The sequence below is a fragment of the Eulemur rufifrons genome, chromosome 6 (genome assembly GCF_041146395.1).
Source record: "Eulemur rufifrons isolate Redbay chromosome 6, OSU_ERuf_1, whole genome shotgun sequence".
Lineage (NCBI taxonomy): Eukaryota > Metazoa > Chordata > Mammalia > Primates > Lemuridae > Eulemur > Eulemur rufifrons.
This window is the reverse complement of record NC_090988.1, coordinates 55,790,901-55,811,853: the sequence shown is the minus strand read 5'-3', so window position 1 is coordinate 55,811,853 and position 20,953 is coordinate 55,790,901. Positions and strand designations below refer to the sequence as shown.

Genomic DNA, 20,953 nt, shown 5'->3' with positions numbered 1-20,953 from the left:
TCACATAATGGGTGGAGGAACTCAGGCCCACAGAGCCTGTGAGTAGTATCTCTGGACTCAAACCCATTCTTATACGTAACTTTTGAGCTCCACTCAGTGGTAGGAAAATCTACATTGTGGTTTCACCAGTTAAATTTTATTTTGGGAAACAGAATAATTGAATCTTAAGTTCAAATTTCATCCCCCTAGGTATAGTGTTTGAAAAGAGTATGATTTTATTTTAGGTTTTAGTATGTACTATGTTCATAAGAATTCTGCCTGTGAAAAAAGAAGAAAACACATTTAATGACATGGTAGGGGAAGAAGAAGTATTGGGGAAGAAGAGAAATTTTATGGTTCTTCTCTTTCCAACCTCTTAGAGAATGCACACTCCCTTCCCTCATCCTAGCAGCTACCTGATAACCTGTACTTCCCATATTGAAAACATCACACACTGGACAAAAATGGCTGAGGATTGGCTAACTCCCTGTCCAAGTCTCATGACATGTAGCACTAACTCTGCCCATTTTAAGTTTATAAATCTGTGAAGAAAAAAAGGCAAGAGTTCTTCCGACAGTGAGGGCTCTAGATTCAAAGGGTCAAAAGAGGAAAGTGCAGAGAGGGAAATGAGGCATCTTTCAGGGGTCCCCTTCTCCTGAGTCAGTCTTGGGTCCCAGGACTTGTGCCTCTCAACTGTCCATCAAAGAAAGAAAATCTGAGCAGAAAATCAAAGCCAGAATGGAATGAGGAAGGCTGAGAGCCATCACTTAACAGGGAAGCCCTGACAGGAGAAAAATACATTGGGGAGTTGGGGGTTTGAATGGAGGGAAGAGAGAAACTAGATTTTGAAAGGGCTGTAGAATGTGGGTAAGCTGCAACATGGCTGGGGACAGAGTTGCCAGCTCCTAAAGAGTATGTAGGACAGGAGAGTTCTCCATGAAGGCTCATGGGCAGAAGCCAATAAAGGTGACATCCCTGAAAAGGTAGCACATGCCCAGAGACGCCAGGAGGCCAAGCTGGAGGCTACTTTAGAGACTTCAGTCCAGGGAAGTGGCAGGGGTCCTGGGTTCCAGTGCAGATCTGCTGCTAACTCGGTATACAGTTATGTAAGCACCTGTCATATCTGCCTTTGTCAAGATAAGGCAACAATCTCTGCTTTACCCAAACAGGGTGAGAGTCCCAATCAATCATTATCTAGCACAGGTGACATGTGTACCACCAAGAGCACTGGCTGTGCAATTGTGCACCCTAACACTTCTTTATTTTGTGATCTTGGGCAAATCATGTAACTTTTCTGAACTCTATTTTTCTCATTGTAAAATAAAGATGCAGAGATTTTGTGTGACTTAGAAACAAAATTGTAAAAGTTGTACTTTACTGCTACACCTCAAAAAGCAACAATCTCTTCCACAATTAATCAGAGCTAATTATATGCTTTGAGAAACCATACCTTTTGCCTCTTCCAGTGCCTTGTCTAGCAATTATGACAGTCTGAGCATGTTTTTCCAGGTGCCCCTGAGCCTGGGGACTGTGTTCCCAAAGTAGAGTGTGACATACAAGGGCAAGTGGCAGGTAGGGAGGAAGAGCCTGTCTCAAACAGAATATACAAGACAGTTTGGGGATACCAGGCCAGGCAGAAGGGGATAAAGTGGAGCTCCTGGGCCACAATAAAGTGTGTTTTTAATTTTGGCCATACTCAAGGTAGTAGTACATGTTTTGAGCAAACTATAGCTGTTATCTAGGCAGGATGGTCAAATTTCTCATTTATAGAATGACGTAAAGTATGAATCCCATTTCCCTCATACCATTATAAATCTAGGGAAAATTACAAAAAGCCTAGGTCTATTTGGGATCTTAAAGAAACTCTTTTCAGGATCCATTTGTAGTAGCTGAATGAAACATTTGTTAGTTCCCATAGGTGATTTGTTAAGGGAGATTTGAAAGGTTACTCTTCTTATCCAGTTGTTTCTGCTATGAAGGAGGTGAGAACTGAGGCTTTCAAACCTAGGCATAGGACAATTCAGGTTAAATAGTGACTGGCCACAGGCCAAGCTCTCGCATGAGAAATGGACATTACTGACTGGAGGGCGTGGTATCAAGGTAGGGTTAAGAGGAGTCAATCAGGACATTTAGGATATTGTTTATCAGTTAATGAGTCTGTTGCCACTTATTAATGACATTTATCTGTTACCTTCTTCAGCAATGTTTTATTAAACACCTTCTCTGTACCAAGCACAGAGATGCTAGGTATAGTGTCTAGAACAGGGGTTGGCAAACTATAGGCTACAGACTAAATCCTGCTCACAGCCCATTTTTGTAAATAAAGTTTTACTGCAATGCAGCTGCATTGACACTTTTATTTATGCCCCATGGCTACTTTTAACACTACAATGGCTAAATCGACTAGTTGCAACAGAGAATGTATGGCCACAGTTCCTCACATTTTTATGCTCTGACTTTTTGCTAACCCTTAATCTAGTAAGAGTCTACACTAAGGATAATACATTAAATTGCCAGGGCACAGTTGGTCAGTCAGTTATCTTCCAGACTAAACCCTCATAGTAACTGACCCAGAGACGATGCTAACTCAAAATCAATACACAAATTGCCATAGGCTTGTAAGCCTTACCAGCTTCCTACCCTAAGAAGTTGCCCAAGTGGCTTAAGAGAGGGATAAATAGGACCTGTGGGAAAGTTTGAACAAATCAGCTATTAGTTCTATAGAATAAAAGGACAAGAATCACTGCAACATCGTTTGTCATGATACTTTCGTCTTAGCAGATTCTAATTTCATGAAAAATATTGATTCTTAAAAAATAATTACACTTTCCACTAGTATCATCTACTTCATTTTGAGGGATGAAAATATGAATAACAATAAAAAGTAATATAATTTTATGTTGCAAAATTTTATTTATTAAAGCAGTTGAAGTTATACCAGTTTATCATTAAACCCAATTGCCCATATTGTCCCATACAAAAAGTTTATAAGCAATAATGACACTTGCTTTGATTGTTGTCACTTGCAGAGAGTAGATTACCTTCCCAACGGAGAACATATTAGCTACCCTATGATGTTCCCTTCACGGAACATCTCTTCTCATCCTGTGTCCTTCATCCTGCTTGGAATGCCAGGACTGGAGAATGCCCAATTTTGGATTGCCTTTCCATTCTGTGCCATGTATATTGTGGCTATACTTGGGAATATAACTCTCCTTCATATAATCCGAATTGACCATACCTTGCATGAATCCATGTACCTCTTTCTGGCCATGCTGGCCATCACTGACCTGGTCCTCTCCTCCTCCACCCAGCCTAAGATGTTGGCCATATTCTGGTTCCATGCCCATGAGATCGAATATCATGCCTGCCTCATCCAGGTGTTCTTCATCCATACCTTTTCTTCAGTGGAGTCTGGGATTCTCATGGTCATGGCCTTGGACCGCTATGTGGCTATCTGCTTCCCACTCCAACACTCCAGCATCCTGACCCCATCAGTAGTGGTCAAACTGGGGGCCGTCGTGCTGATGAGAGGGCTGTTCTTGGTGAGCCCCTTCTGCTTCATGGTCTCCAGGATGCCCTTCTGTGACAGCCAGGTCATTCCCCAGTCATACTGTGAGCACATGGCTGTGCTGAAGTTGGTGTGTGCAGACACTAGAGTAAATCGTGGGTATGGGCTCTTTGTGGCCTTCTCTGTTGCTGCCTTTGATATGACTATCATCAGTATATCGTACGCAATGATTTTGAGAGCTGTGCTTCAGTTGCCCTCAGGTGAAGCCTCCCTCAAGGCTTTTGGCACCTGTGCCTCCCACATCTGTGTTATCTTGGCTTTATATATCCCAGCCCTTTTTTCTTTCCTCACCCACCGTTTTGGCCACCATGTGCCCCGCATGGTACACATCACCTTTGCTAACCTCTATCTCCTGCTGCCTCCCATGCTCAACCCCATCATCTACGGAGTTAGAACCAAACAGATCAGGGACAGGGTTGTCCAAGGATGTTGTGGAAAAGACCCCTGAGCCACGGATCACAGCATCACCACCACTCCTATTGCCCCACTGATCTGGAGATGCAAATGAAACGAGTTTAACAAACCGTTACATGTCATCACAATGCCACCTGTGTAAAGACGTGGCCCAGAGATGGCGGCCCTCCATAAGCAAGAGGAACAATTTTCAGGATACACAGAGAAAGAATCCTGTGAGAGATGTGACAAATAATAACAATTTAGTTGACCTATGTATACCATCAGAAAATAAATAAATAAAAATATCTTAACCTATTAAATCAGTAAATATTTTAAAAGAACATCATATTCTATAGACGATTAAGGTATAAATATTATTTTACAGTATTTGTAGAAGTATAAGTTGGTACTCTTTATTAGAAAGGAATTTAGAAATTTTCATCAGTTAAGCACATGTATATTTTCCATCTGGGCTCTTTATAGAAATAGAATTTTCCAAAAAGTTTTTAGAAAATCATGCCTTATAAAAAGAAAACCAAAAACCTTTCAAATATTGTTCTATAGGAAACCAGAAGAAGCAATGGACAGTTACATATCAGTTGCCATTGAACTGTGGTATTTGCAAGAATTATCTAACGATGTGAAAAATGATCATGATAAAATATTTTTTTAAAAAAAAGAAGAGAAAAACAATTGCCCACAAGGCTTTATGCCAATTCTTAAAAGAAATACATATGCATAGAAAAAGATTCAGGAATCTACACAAACATTAATAATAGCTGCTCAGAGTAGAGAGGCTTGTGGGATTTTAATTTTCTTTTCACACATTAGGATATTTTTAAATTTAATTTTATTTTATTATATTTTTATAGACACAAAAATTTCACATATTTAAGGGATACAGTTTCAATGTTTACATACATGCATGCACTGTATAAAATTCAAATCAGGGTATTTAGCATGCCTATCACCTCATATTCATAACAAGAGGACATTTCAGGTCCATTTCGTCTCATTCCTCCAGAACTGAATACAGTACCACACCTCTCAGTCCTAAGCACCCCTTTCATTAACCCCATGAAATTAATTTTTTGAAGGATGTTGTCAAATAAGATAAATTTGTTATACAAATAGTAAATTGTCTCTCACCTCTTTTTACAAAAATTGAAATATTTATAACATTTAAAATTTCTATTCAAGAAATATAGAGAACAATTACTCTTCACTCAGCCTTCTGCCACAGGGATAGAATAGGGAACAGCAGAAACTGACAAGCAGAGCATCTAATTTGCATAGTTTCCACCCAAAACCGAAATACTGAATACTTATAATTCCAGCCTTAGTTTAGAAAATAATCACTTTAGATGTATCCCTCTATCATGATCATAAGCAAACTTAAGTATTCTGAACCAATAAAAACAGACGATTAACTTCACTGTAGATGGGCAGAGTCACCTCAGTGCCTCTCTTCCCTCAAGTAACACAAATCTGTGATCCGAGTGGCTAAGAGAGGAAAGACATAATCTCATTAAAGGCAACCCCTGCTAAGTCAGGCTCCAAGTAATGTTGGAGCCAAGCTGTGATCCCAGGGCTTAGTTTTAAAGTACTTCCAAAGGGGAAAGCCTTCTTCAGTATTGTCTATTCTGCACAGAGCCAAATATAGTGTTATTAGAATGCTGAAGTTACATACTCAAATCAACAGCATTTTTTGATCAATTAGTATGTACACAGTGCACTGCTTGGTCCAGGGATATTCAGATAAAAGTCCATAGCGCTTCTTAAAACCCAGCCTTGCGCTCACACAGAACCTGCTCCATTCTGCTCTCAACATGCACACTCCGTCCTCTGCGCCCCAATGTCCTGGCTCTGTGTCTGCACCCGTGCTTTCCCCTCCACAAGGAACAATGGTGGTTTGGCTACCTCAGATCTCAGCAAATCCTAACACAGAGCACACATCAACAAACGTAGAAACCAGTATTTGTCCATTCAAAGGAGATTAGAGACTTGCCAGTAAGGAACTGAAATACATACTTTCAATATTCCCTTTGTTAAGTATTATGGGCATCTGTGCTGTGTGCACAGGCCTGTCGTCCAGACCTCTCCTAGAAGATGATGAGGCTGAGGGCTGCAGGCACGTGAGCTCCTGTTTCCCCACCCTGATGTGGCCCATTTCAGTGCTCACTCTCAGTCTCCCAACCTGAAGTCGCTGGCTAACCCTGCTCTGTCTTCCGAGGCCAGGGCTGCCGAGGAAAGACAGGCCCGGGGGACATGGTGCCTGACTGTGCAGAGCAGTTTCCTTCCCTCACCCACCCCCAAGCCAGATGCAGCCGGACTCTCCGTCTTTGGTTTCCAGTTCTCAGCGTGTCTATCTTAAGTATGGATCACCACGGGAAAGATTGCGAATTCTCTAGTTTTTAGAAGTCCTTCAGTTGCCAGCCCTAATATTTCCTGTAGGTCTTTGCAACACAGCATTTCGGTATATGTAGGTAGATGTGATCATACAATTACGTTACGTAGATGAGGAAACAGAAACAGAAGAATGTAAGTAACAACTTTGGGTTTATTTCTGAGCCAGAAAGTAGAAAAGAGGCAGAAAGAAGAAAAACAATAAGCAAACAAATCAACAAAAATCAGAGCTCCCAGGTGGGAATTGGTTTTTTCTAAGAAATCAGTTAGACGTATTAGAGAAACTTATAATTAAGGGCTGTGTTTTACCTAATTTGGAAGTGAAATTTACATTGTAATCCAAATTAAAGATACCCCTAAAGCTGTACAAAACTGCACCTCAGGGAGAGATTAAAAGTAAATTTTACTTGTGCCAATTTCTGCTTCTTGAATGTACCAGCTACCCTGAAACCTAATTGTTGGAAAAGAGGACCGAGGTCTAGAGGAAGCAGATAGGGACAGGTACCTCTCACCAGCTCTCCCCATTTTAATTGTCTTCCTGGCTGAGTGGAAAGGGCTCAGTGGTTGATCTAAAGCAGACATGTGACAGCAGTTCTCTGTCCACTAGAAACAGAGCAGTCACAGCACAGTCACTGCAGCACGTGGGCAGGACTTTAGGAGGGAAGGTCTGTTGAGGGAAGAGTAAATGTTGCTCAGGAAAAGGAGTAGAGAGGTCTGACATGTGCTAACCTGGACTCTGGACATATTTTGATGGTGGCTTGAATTACCAATAAATCTTCTTTTTGAGGCTAGTTTTATTAAATTCACATGGGAGAGGGAGCCATTCAGTTGCTCTTTCATTTATTTAGTAACTGCAATGAACAACCATTTTTTACTCATTTCCCAACTGATTGTTAAGTTGTCTTTGAGAGCAGACATCCTCATCATTGCATGCCCAACACTTGACAGCCTGGAAGAGGGTAAGTGCTTAAATAGGACAATTCACTTGTTAAATGAACAAATAAGTGAATGATGAATACTGTGCTCTAAAGAGGTCTCACATAGGATTTAAACAGTGAGTGAGCCACTGTACAGGTTCCCTGGGAGCTCTCACCTCACACAGCAAGTGAGCACGTGAGCCTGAACTGCAGCATTGGTTCATGGACTCAATGGCAATGGTGATGCTTCCAGCAGCAGCTACTGAGCACACGGGCCCTAAGGCATCATCCTTTTACCCAAGGTTCCCAGACATTAGGCCTAAGATTGCCCTAGGAGTAGCACAGGAGGAACAGGAGCACTGCAGACTGAGTAGACCTGGGATCTAGTCCCCGCTCAGGACTTTCCTCAGTGTGTAATTGGAGAAGTTTCTACCCTTCTCTTCCCCGCAACTTTGCCTCCATTTCCTCACCTATCAGAATAAAACCATAATCACTGATCAGACCTACCTACTTCCCAAAGCAGAGAATGTATTCATGTGTTCATAAGGAAGTGTGTATATTTATAAATTCTCCTGTTGGCAGGGAGCCTGTAAGTCAGGGATTCATTGATAAGTGGCCTGAAACACTCAGAATGCACCTGTATTGGGCATGAAGAGACATAGTCTAACACTGAACCCAGACCTTACAATTAGTAAGAAGAGATGGACTTGAAAAAAAATAGAAATGCAATGCATGTGGTCCAAATAATACAGTGACTCTATGAATAGGGTACAAATGAGGAAAGGTAATTCTATCTGAGTATCAGAAAAGATATCAATAAGGAAATGATGATAAAATTGAGTAGTTTTAGTTCATCAGATGGATAAAAATGATGAGAAAGTTCAAAGCAGGGGTATCAGCCTTTACAAAGACAACTGACAATAAGAGATCTACAAGAAACAGCCAAGTAGTTACTGTGGCAAATGATGCTACAGAGCAAAATCCAGACTATCTTTCCAAGGAGCTTAGGTTTTAGCTTACAAAGCACGGAAATCCCCCACTGTGTGTTTTAACCAAGCAACCCTGGGCAAATTCAGAGTGGGGCATGTCCTGTTGGAACTCTTAAGGAAAATAATGGGTTCCAAAGGAAAACAGCGAACTCTTGACAGGTATAGCTGGCCCCAGAACAAGGAGGAAAAATCATGGAAACAGTCTTTTGGGTGCTATAAATAATTTAAAAGTGTACAAGAAGAAAGGGCAAGGTTCTGACTGTTAGTTGTTGCTCTCTCCTGCTCTCTCTCCCCCTCCCTCTCCCGGTCCCAATATCTTCCTGATCTTTCTAATTTATTTTAATTTGATGTGTATAATAGAGAAGAGTGTTTAGACCTGCCCGCAGGCATAATGAAAAGTAATTTCCTTCTTTAGATGCAATTGACTTTTATGTGGAAGCAAAGGACAAGGGCTAATGTAGCATTTACTGTGTCTCATTTCTATTTGGAGAATTAACATTTAAAATGCTTATTTTTCATTTTATAAAATTAGGCCTGTGATTTCTAAAGACTATAATTAGGTAACATTGGATATAGCCCAATTTTTTTAGGCTTAATTTAGAAGAAAAACTTCGTGATTATTAATATATGATAAATGGTTTTGTGTTCATACAATTTTCTAATCACTTGGCTCTCATACTTTCCACCTTTCTCAGAAATAGTATTTCTTTGTTATTTGATTAGTCTCTTTAGGGGTAGATTCCTCCCCCAAATGTTAGGGCAGGAGTTAACCTCTGGCGGTACCATTGGAGAAGAACACCTCCACAACATACACCTGCTTCTTGTGCTTTCCCAGGGTGGGAGGATTCCCAGTTCTGGATGTGTTTCCTGTTCTTTATCAGCTATGTTTTGGCTGCTGTGAGAAGAAGTATCACCCTTCTCTGATATGACCTGCACTGCCTACTTCTTCTATGAGCCCATGTATTTCTTCCTGGCCCTTCTAGCTCAAGGAAGGAGGTGCTCTTGCTTCTAACTAACCTAAGATGTTATCAATTTTATTGGTTCTAAGCCCATAAAATCAACTTCTATAGCTGCCTCAACCATGCCAGGTTTGATTCTGCCATATGTTCTTCTGTGTTGGTCAGAGGTGGTCACTAGATATGGCCATCTAGACACTAGATGTGGCCACCATGCCATTTTGCTCCAATCATTGGCAGTAAAGGAAAGAAGAGCTGTGGTGACACAACGTGTGCTATGGGTGAGCCTTTTTGCTTCATGTTCCCTACATTGTCTTCTGCCTCAGCCAGATTCTCCCCTAGATCTATTGTGAACAAGCGGTCAGGCTGAATCTGTGGTCTCATGTGGCCTTCTCTATGGTTAGATTTGATTTATTTGTCATTACAACCACAAATGTCATGACATTGCAGGCTATGCTGTTGCTACCCCATGGAGAATCCCTGTCCACGGTATTTAGCACATATGCCTCTCACATTTGTGTTATCATGTCCCTGCCCACCTCAGCACTCTACTCCTTCTTCTCCCATTGCTTTTGCCACCATATATTCAGAGTGATTCTCCCCTCTTTGCTCAGTGTCTACTGACTAGTGCCTTCCATGTTCAAAACCACCATCTGTGGGTAAGGACTAAGCATATCCAGGAAAGCATGATACAGAGATTTTGTGGGAAAATCTTCTGCCAACTTGATTTTCTTCAATTCTGTCAGGCAAGGACCAAAGAGGTAGAAATAACTAAATTCATCTCAATCTGTTATTGAATTTCACCTAAAAAATTCATGAAATTATCTAAGTGAATAAAGACTCAGGATGCAAACTCTTGAAGAGCAAGGATCCAGGAATTTTCTGGATGAAAACTGTGATGGTTCCCCATTCAGATGCTGTTTTGAAAATGTTTAATTTATCATGATTTAACAGACATAGAACCAGTCTTAGGACAAGTGATGGAATAACTTTGCATTCTAAATTTCCCCAAGACTATCTTGACTCTTTTCTTTTATTTATTAAAGCAAGCAAAATTATATAAGTTATTTATTTATAAATGTGTCATTTTGAATCAATTCATAAAAGCCATAAGTTTAATGGATATGAGAAAAAATGGAAATATTTAAAGGTTTGGTTTCTTCTGTATTCCACAAGGAGATTTGCTCCTGAGAGCCTGAATTTTCACAGTAAGGTCCCTAGAGGTACTATCCATTGACATGACAGGGGAGATGTGATTTCAATTGAGTTATAATACCTAGAAATAACAATGCCTCTAGTGACATTAAAGAGTGATCATAAAATTAAATGAGATAACTCATGGTAAAAGTAGGAAGGCAAATAATTTTATTGTACATATTGTCCTACACACACCAGCCATGAAAAGAGATTACTAGAAAATTTTAAATCTAACTCTGCAATTTGTTAGCTGTTTCACCTGAGACAATCATTCTACTTCTTTTATTACAGTCTCTTGTTTTTACTGATGCAAAGGTATGACAACAGATGACATGAACATTTTATAGAGTACTGAAGTAAAACACATTAAAGAAACTACAAGTTGCCTGGCCCATAGCAAGTATCCAGTGAATTGCGATACAATGAATAAACAACAACACATATAACTCTGATTTCTCCTTCTTATATCCTCTGTGTCCATCTAAAGACCTGTGACCCCACCTCAGGCAGCTAAAGGATCACTGCTTTCCAAGCCATGTAGTGATAGAGAAGTTAATGTTCAACTAACACACCAGAATTGTTTTCAGTTTGTTCGCTTTTAACCCCCATCTGATTTCCTAATGACCCAAGTTCTGCTGATAACTAGACCCCTCTTCTGAAGAGTGTGTATCTCTTATTCTGACCAGAGACAGTGAGAGTGGTCACTGCTTCTCTCATTCTTTCCTCAGGACAACAGAGAAAATCTGCACAGCTCTCAAGCCAGTCCCTTCCACTTCAATGTCATTTGAGATTAGTTTAGTAAACTGGACATTGTAATGACCTGCTTGCCCTTGTTCTAGAAAACCTACTGAGAGAGTATTTGTCAAAAATATCTTTCCCTAAATATGTTGCCACGGGTTGGTGAGGGTCTGGAGGCAGGCAGTAGAGTGGTGGTGCAGTAGAGCCCCTTAAACCTCTTCCTCGTTAAGAGAAAAATTGTTTCCAAGAAAATAATTCCGTAATTATCATTATTATCTGTATTTTCTTTCAAGTTGTACCTGTCTTTGTGAAATGAGGTGTGGATATGTGTTAGTATGTGTACATACTTTAAAAAGTGTAGCTATCCGCATGAATGTGCTTATATATCTCTTCTCACAGTCAAATGATTCTTCTATTTTATTCTTCTTGTTTAATCAAAAACACTTATCTAGACTTCAATAAGTGGAAAAGAGGTAGAAGACACTTCTCAACTGTAAGAAGCCAAAGAATACTTTTATGACCTCATATTAATAACCAAAAAAAGGTACCAGAAAGTTAACATTCTTAGTAGAATACCTAAACATTGTCTCTGTCCAATGAGACAGGGACACTTTCCAAGTAGAAGTCATGTTTTGTTAAGTGTAATTTTCACCATCCCTTTTTCTCAATCTCAGTGTCTTCTGCTCCCAAATGCCCAGATCTTTTACTCTCAGGAAGAATAAATCACAAAGTTTTCATAGTTTGGATCAAATTAGAGCCAACACAATTTAATAATGATACAATTTAAGCAGGAGAGAGAAAGCTGACCAATGAGACCAAAGTATGGAACAAAGCAAATTATGTCCCAAAGTCCATTTGTAAATTCCCCTCATATTTGTTTAAGAATTGTCTAGGAAAAAAAAAAAAAAAAAAAAACTCTACTAGTGTTGAAGTAATACTTATTTATTCAGGTGAATTGTTATTGATATCCAGGTAATTTTATCATAACTTCAAAGTGATTTCTGACCTGAACTTTAATGGAATTATCATCATCTTTGCTTTTATGTGCACAATACTAATTCTTTTAATTTTAAGAGAAAAAAAAAGCTTCACTTCCACACCTGGAGACTTAATTTCAGTATCCATTGAACTCTCTATGTAGAAAAAGTAAATGTGAGTATGCAACTTCAGTTTTGTGCAATTCAAGTAAATGAAAAAGCCCTAGGTCTGACATTAATCTTTTGAATTCATAGATTTCTTATTTGGCAGCATAAATTGCTTGGCTCACTTTGCTCGGGGTATAAAATGAGCTACTGCCTAAATTCTAGCAGGTGACTGTGACCAGTGAAACTATTTTACTGCTGAAACAAAAGTGATTGCCTAACACTAAATTTCATATCAGAATTTAAATTAATAAAATATATCACTTGACCACTTTAAAAAAAAAAAAAAAAAAAAGAATTGTCTAGATATACAAAATATATGAGAATAAATCCCAGGGGTAACAGTGGGTATTTCCAACAATAGGTTGGACCAATTTTTCCATGGATATTGCACACAGAGACAAAGAATGAGAAAAACATCTTATTATAAAGAAAGATCCAATTATAGTTTAAAAATAATAATTCTATTGCAGACCTACTTTGTGCCAGCTGGGCACCAGAGACGCAATGGAAATTAGACACAATTCTTCCCTTAGGGAGTATATAGTCTAGCAAACAAGTCGATGGACAAACTGCTATTTACAACATGCTCTGATATATACAGTAAGGGGTAATAATAATAGCCAAACACTTGCATTACGCTTATTAAGTACAGACACTATTAGTAAATTAATATGTACACTAATTTATTTAACCCTCTTGTCAATTCTATAAAGTAGCACTGCTGTTATTTTCCTTATACCAACCAGAGGAGGAATCTGAGGCATAAACTTGCCCATGGCCACACAGCTAGTTCATGGAATCCAGGATTTGAACTCAGGCTATAAAATTTCAGAATTCACCATGCTCTGCTTTTCTAACACTCAAAGAAAGCCCAAACAATTGGATAGGGTGATTGCCAAGAAAACAAAAAGTAGAGGCAGAAATTTAAGCTAGGAAGGACTCTGGGAGGGTGTTACATACTGGGCTGCAGGAATCTGAGACAGCAAATACCTGGAACCCAACCCTGGGGAAACTTTTTATGAAATGCATATTATAATTTTGTGTCTTGTACTTTTCTAAAAATTGTGTTCATAGAGAAATAGAGAACTCTTCTTTTAAGAAACTCACAAGATAAATGAGACAAAAATAAATTGCAACAATAAAAGCAAAATCTAGTAAAGGTAACAAGGTAAGAACAATTTGTTCTGAGACTATTAAAAAGCTTATGATCCAAGAGAGTGATCTAAAGTACAGAGAAATAAGGGAGCGGCTTTTTACTGGACCTAGGGTACACAGAGCTGGGTTTAGAGAGATGAGGACAAGACTTCACTCCAGCAAGGGATCAAGGTCCAAGCACAACTAAGTCAGTAAAATTCTCTTAAATGATGGGTTGTAGAGTCTTCTACTAGGAAGATAATTGATCCTGGACCTGAATAAGGGTTGGGTCTGTAGTTGTCAATCAGCAGCATTATTGGTATCTAATTGGCTAATTCAAAGAACCAGCACAGCTGTATAAGTTGGAACAAGTCTCACTTTTGTACCTAAAATGTACCACATAGCTGCAGCTATCAGCACACTTACTTAAGTGTATTTCAGTCATTTACATTTATTTTGTATTCTGAAGTTGATTTTAAGCTGCTAGAAGCACCAATTGTGCCTCATGCATTTATACATCCCTCAGATTTATTAGGGCTTGGCACCTAGTAGATGCTTAAGAAATGATTATTGAATTGTGAGATGAAAAGATTGAGAATAACTGGTAAAACAAGCAAGATGTTACAATACTAGTTTTTAAAGTTTAAGGTTTATGCACACAGCATAATGGTGTGCTTTGGAGGTGGTAGATCAACTACAATTAGAAAACATAAGGTAAATTTATATACAAAGTTCTGACTGTAGACCTGGTCGTGAGATACACTGTTTAGAGACCTTAGCACATTTATCTTTAAATGTGAGAAATTATTAAGCTATGATCATCATAATAAGTGTGGTATTCATAAGGGAAGTATTAATATAAAACTGATGCAGGAAAGTGGACCCCAAAACTGGGGTTTAGCCTGAAGGCCAAGTGGGTTCTTGGCGTCGTGCAGAAAAGAATTCAAGATCCAGCCGACAAAGCAAGGCAAAAACAAGTTTATTGAAGTAAGCAAAGAAAAAAAGGGAAGTTGCCCCATAGAAAAAGGCCCACTACCTCTCAGAGCAATAGATAGTAGCCCTTTGTGAGTTTCTGGGGTCTTCTTTTATACCTTCTATTTAATTTTATGTTAAGCAGAAAGAGGATTATTCATAAGATTTCTGGGAAAAGGTTGGGAAGTTCCCAGAACTGAGGGTCCCTACCCTTTTTAAATCATATAGGGTCACTTCCAGGAGTTGTCACAGCATTTTTAAACTGTCATGGCTCTGGTGGGAGTTTCTTTTAGTATACAAGTACATTATAACAGGGTAAAATGAACCGTGAGGGTAACCCGAGGTGGTTTTTTGTGGCCATCTTGGTTCTAGCTGGTTTTGGCTGGCTTCCCCATTGCCTCCTTTTTTTATCGGAGACCTTAGTTTGGGTCCTTTGACTCCATATCAAGCAGGGCCTGCCAATTCCCTACCTCGGAACTGGCATCTGTAACCTAAAAAAGTAAATCACTATATATGGATATCGTTTAGGAGTATATGGCAAGAAGAAACATGTGTATTGATCATTTGTTGTGGGAGCAGAGAGAGTGAGCGCAAGAAGAAACCATCCAGACTGACTGACCACATTCTCACTTGGGCCCCTTCCCTATTTGTCTCTGCTCGTAAACCACCCTTATTCCAGATAAGAGAACTATGGCCTCATTTGGTCTCCTATAATTACTGACACTTATATCTTACCCCAAATACCAATAACATCCCTTCTTCTGGAACAAGGAAGAGAGACTGAGAGGCTCATTTCCAAGTCTGATCTACTGTCAAAAAATTAAATCACAGAGTGAAGTGAAAGAAACCCCATCACTGTGCTCCATTAATATCATCAATCGTCTGGGATCTTCTTCCTCAATATCTGAAATGAAACTGTTTAACAATTGATTGCTTATTAAATATAGATGTAAATTTTAATTTTCAATACTTATGTATCTATCTATACAAATATCCAATTAGGGTCTTTACATATTCCATGAGATAAGTTTATTGTTATTCTAGATATGCAATCTTTTAAATATTTATCTACATTGAGTGTAATTCTAAAGCTTTATATATCACGTAATATATACTCAATAAATATTTTATTGAACCAAATAAACATATTCTGTGTGAATTCTTCTTTCAAAGGGTTATCTTTACCTTCAGGAAAAGTTACTTCTCATTACAAAATCAACTTGTATACTGGTAAAATCCTTGATAACCTGTCATGTGTAGCTCTATTCTGGACCAAGAAATCTGATTACAGTTAGGAATTTGCTACTAGCATCTTCTGGGGATCTTTATTGTAAGAATATAGTAATGAAGATCCAAGAAGCATTTCATTTTCAAGATAGAAATAATTAGAGAATGAGCCTTTTTGTAAATTCATCCTAATAAAACTCTGGCGAGGGAAGAATCTCCAGAAACATGAATAAATAAATAAATCTGAAATCCACCTTGATTAAGAACTTTGCAGAAAGGCCATGTAACCCCATATATATATATGTACCTTCACTTATATATGTTTGTCATCCCCACATCTCCCTCGTGCAAATTAGAAACTACTGTTCATCAGCCAGACTTTTTACCCAAATGATTGACATGAGTAACTGTTTCATAGAAATCTAAACCAGCCCTTTACTTTCACAAACCCACTAATAGACAAGTGGGAAAAAAAAAAAAAAAAAAAAAAAAAAAAAAAAAACACAATGAGAGGACCAGACCCTTATTCTCTACCATGCAGTCTTGAGGGAAACTTATGCATGAGGGAACACCAGGGCAAAAGAGACAAAGTCAAAAGCTATGGAATCATACCTGTGGTCGCCTTCTATTATCCTTCCTTTCATCCATCCATTCAGCAAGTGCTGACAACATTGAATACGTTGTCTATTTTAGGTGGGCAAAAGTCAACAAAGCACTTTGTCCAATCATTTCACTGAATGAAATCACACTGAGCATACTAAGACAATACCTACCCTGTTCCTAAGCCCCACACTCATCTTCCTAAGATTTGAAATTCTTGAACCCAAACCAGTCCATTGTCTAAATCTGATGGTGAATGTATTCTGTTCTCCTTTAGACAATTCCAAGTGTGTGGTGATTGCTGTTTCTGTAGTTGCCCCTGCCAAATGTTGAAAGAAGGGGTTTAGTGATCATTTGGGCACATATACAAACACTACTTTCTTCTGTACAGTTATCTACATGGATATAAATTTAAAAATTAGGTAGGTCGATTGGACAAGCAATGCCAATACTGGTAACAATGCTGCTGCAGCTGAGCCTCTGCCCCTTGCAAACCACTTCGTTTACTTAACTGTGAGTTGTGCATATAACAGCATCTCACTACTCCAGCAACAGAACCCGATATTCCTCCAAAGCTCGGAGAAATACCACTACACAGAGGGAGCTCAAGCCCTGTGGAAGGTCTCTTTAGAATCTATTCTACTCAGAATTAGATAGCTCTGTTAGTACAACTTTTCTGAGGAAGAAGAAAGAATAAAGAAGATTGAAGAGGGATAGGGTCATAATGTCCTCTCTTCAAAAATCTCCTGGTGTGCTGTGTGCCTGTTAAGTATTTGGGGAACAGAATTGAACATCCAGGTAACTTAAATAGTGTCATTAACTGTATCTTCTGCACTTAGAGGAAGCATGATAATCAGGAAGAACATGGGATTTTGAGTGATTAGACCTGGATTCAAACTCCAGATATTTTATCTTAAGCAAGTCATTTTATATTCTAGTTTCTTAATTTCTTCATTTGTAAATTGCAATTATGCTTACTCATTTCAAAGAACTGCAGTTCAATCTAAATAAAAGAAAACAGGTACCTAAAGGAGCCAAAAGCAGAAGTTGAATATAGTGGGTACTCAGTGAACATCACTACTGCTATTGTTTTGCTGTTAGAGAAGAAATATGGGTTGGCGTTGGAGAAAAAGCATCAGGTAGTACAGTTGGATCAGGTAGATCCCAGCAGGAAGGGCAGCTCCCATCAAATCTTTTTTGACGTTTTTTGGAAGAGCTTGAGGATAACTCTGCGGATTTGCTTCGTCTTCACATTATATATGATGGGGTTCAGCACAGAGGGGCCAAGGAAATGGAGGTTGGACAATAGTGGGTGGACATAGGGTGGAGCCTTGTGGAAAAAATCTATGGACAACTGAAAGCACAACCCAGGGAATGTAGAAGACTGACACAGCCCCAATGTGGGAGCCGCAAGTGCTGAAGGCCTTACTCCGTCCCTCTGAGGAGGTGATGTTTAGTACAGAGCGGATAATTAGGATGTAGGAAAGGACAATACATGCTGTATCAACTCCTGTGACCAGAATGAGAACAGCTAAGCCTCCGTAACTGTTCATCCTTGAATCAGTACATGCCACCTTAAGCACATCAGGGTGGAAGCAATAAGAATGGGAAAGGACATTGATTTTGCAAAATGACAGCCTCTTAATGAGAAAGAAGGATGGACAGAGGCTGATCAACATTCTAACGACAATTGCTACACCGATCTTTAGCATCCTGGAGTCGGTCATGATGGTGGCATATCTGAGGGGTCTGCAGATGGCTACAAAGTGGTCAAAAGCCATGGCCATCAGTACTGAGGATTCCATAAAGCCTGAGCTGTGGAGGAAAAAGAGCTGGATGATACACGCATCTAGGGTGATGTTGCGGGCATTGAACCAGAGGACACCAACGGTTGTAGGCATTGTGGAGAGGGTCAGCCCCAGGTCAGTGGTAGATAGCATGAAGAGAAAATAGTACAAGGGCTCATGGAGGCTGGGCTCCAGAATCACCACTAACAGGATCATGCTGTTCCCTAAGAGAGCGACTGTGCTCAGAAGGAAGAAGGGAATCGAGATCCAGATGTGGAAGGCCTCCAGCCCAGGGAAGCCTGTGAGGAGGAAGATTGGGAGCTCAGACGTGGTGTTACTGAGATGAGGCATGGTGAGCTGCTGAGACGAGGCATGGTGAGCTGCTGAGGCAGCAGCCGCCTTCACTGAGCACCCACCCTGCTCAGGAGAACCAAATTCCAAATCTGTCTGTGCCTGAGAGTCTGCTGAACATGTTCTCCTCCAGATCTGTGGAGCCAGCCTAAGGGAAGAAAAATCCAATAGTCCTCATTGATTCAGTCATTTGGCTTCTAATGCACTTTTCACACTCACAAAACTGCCTCATCCTATATCACAACAATTTCAGTGAAGAAGGATCAGCAGGTCTTACCACCTTGAATTGATGGATAAACTGAGGGAGGAAAATGGGTTGAGATAGTGACATGCTGTCTAAAGACCCCATCCCACTCTCATGGAAGGCTCACTGTGTTTTCATCAATTATGAGAGTCACAGACAAGAACCAGGCAAAGTCCCCAAGATTTTCAAAAGAGGATTGGCATTAAATTCTGAGATGGGTTTGGGCATGGCTTGCACCTATAATTCTAGCTCTTTGGGAGGCCAAGACGGGGGATCCTTTAAGGCCAGGAGGTCAAGACCAACCTGGGCAACATAGTGAAATCCTGTCTCTACAATAAAATAAAATAAAATTAGCCTAGCATGGTGACACACGCCTGTAGTCCCAGCCAATTGGGAGGCTGAGGCAGGAGAATCGCTTGAGCCCAGGAGTTTCAGGCTGCAGTGAGCTGTGATCCCACCATTGCACTCCAGCCTGGGTGACAGAATGAGACCATGTCTCAAAAACAAAACAAAAAAAAGCAAAAAAACCCAAATTCTGAGTGTCAGTTATTCCTATTTGCCCAGACAACTGTCACTCCTACTAGAATCAGACCCAGAAAGCAGGGAGTATCTCCATCTGCTTTCTTCTTTCTTGAGTCTCAGCTCTCATCTTCCCAGCAGCCTGGACCTGCACCAGCCCTTACCTGTTCTAGGGTCCTGCACCTCCACACACACACACACACACACACACACACACAGGGGTGAAGAAGAGACACAAGTGATCCTCAGCTAGAGCTTTATATTGAATCCCAAAGAGCTTCGTTTATTTCCCCAAGTCCATGGGGGCTGGAGGAGAGGGAGGACTTTGAGAAAAAAAAATTAAAGTCCTTTTCTCCAACTAGGTGGGGGATTGTCATCTGAGCAAGGTTTCCCTGGGTAAAATCCTTGTGCCTCCCCAATGGGATGGAGCCCCTGAACCAGAGACATGCTCCTGAACAGAGCTATTAGAAAGTAAAGGATACTAAGACATTGTGAAAACAAATCCCAAGGAGCAGGGAGTGATCTTGCAATTTTTAGTGAAGTTCAAAGAACTCTATCTCGTGCTAGTTATGGTTATCTCTTGCTTCAGTTATTTGGCACCTCAAGAAGCTGTTTGTTTAACACCACAATCAACTTCCAGAATTGGGAAGGAAAAATATTTGGTAAAGGAGTTGTGTGTACTGCAGGTTTTATGCATAGCCATTAGGGATTTATAACGATAATTATTAAAATGATAATAAAAGAATGGAATCTGGCTGATATCATGTATAATAGCTGGGAATTTTAAAAGGTATGTAGGTAAAGCCTATTATCAGAAAGAAAAAAATTATTAGATAATCAGAAACACACACTAAATTAGAGGATGGAACAAAATATTGGTAATTTACCTCCTGAGTCACCTTTAGCTAATGAGGCAGTGACAATAGGTATACAGATCAAAAGAAATAGCAATCAGTGATCTATGCCTAAGAAACCTTACCTATAAACTTTCATTCTCATGTAAATATGATTTTGGGAACAAGATCTTGAACTTCAAGCTTATACCATAATGAGATGAGAGACTTGGAGTACTTGGAAGAGAGGATGAACTTCTTTTTTTTTTTTTTCAACAACATAAATCATGGCTAGAACAGTGAACAGCCATCCCTGTTTCCCAAAATTAAAGGGTTTCTTAAAATGTGAGTCTTTCAGTAACAGTTCTAGGGAAACTGGGATGGTCAGCCACCTTACTAGAGGGCTGAAAGATTGTATTTTCCAGAGATGGACACACCAATATATATCAGCCCACATGCTTTTCTTACAATGCAACATTGACACCTGTCCATCAAGAGGTGAAATCTATGTTACCTCCTCTTGAATCTGGATGGGACTGTGACTCTGGCAGAACTGATGCTATGGGGCCACACTCAAAATCTCTTCTAGCTATCTTGGAATACACAATACGTTGTTATTTGCTATAGTCTTATTTGATCTTTATACTATTGATACATACATTGAAATATCACATTTTACTCCATAAATATGTATAATTATTTGTCAATTAAAATAAAAAAATAAATTAATAAAAGAAAAAATTATGCTACATGCCAGTACTAGTTTCCTAGAACTTCCTTTAAAAATTACCACAAACTTGGTGGTTTAAAACAAATTATATTTATTCACTCAGTTCTAGAGGCCAGAGTCTGAAATCAAGCTGTCAACAAGGCCACACTCTCTCCAAAGGGTCTAGTGGAGAATTCTTTCTTGCCTCTTCCAGCTTCTGATCGCTTGGGGGTTTCTTGGCCTGTGACTGCATAATGCCAATCTCTGCTTCTGTCTTCGCATG

At 39.6% G+C, this 20,953-nt stretch overlaps 2 protein-coding genes across 2 annotated transcripts; one reads left to right on the top strand and one right to left on the bottom strand.

Moving 5' to 3' along the window:
- The first annotated feature begins 3,050 nt into the window (after positions 1–3,050).
- LOC138384068 (olfactory receptor 52R1-like) lies at positions 3,051–3,998 on the top strand. The gene has a single exon (XM_069469336.1). It carries the CDS (start codon positions 3,051–3,053, stop codon positions 3,996–3,998), a length of 948 nt encoding a protein of 315 aa, XP_069325437.1.
- A 13,482-nt stretch (positions 3,999–17,480) lies between these two features.
- Positions 17,481–18,365, bottom strand: LOC138385058 (olfactory receptor 51F1-like). Its single transcript, XM_069470682.1, has one exon. The coding sequence runs from the start codon at positions 18,363–18,365 to the stop codon at positions 17,481–17,483; it is 885 nt and encodes a 294-aa protein (XP_069326783.1).
- Positions 18,366–20,953: the final 2,588 nt, after the last annotated feature.

Excerpts from the sequence above, each read along its gene's own strand:
- LOC138384068 (XM_069469336.1), top strand. The coding sequence starts at position 3,051 with ATGATGTTCCCTTCACGGAACATCTCTTCTCATCCTGTGTCCTTCATC.
- LOC138385058 (XM_069470682.1), bottom strand. The coding sequence starts at position 18,365 with ATGCCTCATCTCAGTAACACCACGTCTGAGCTCCCAATCTTCCTCCTC.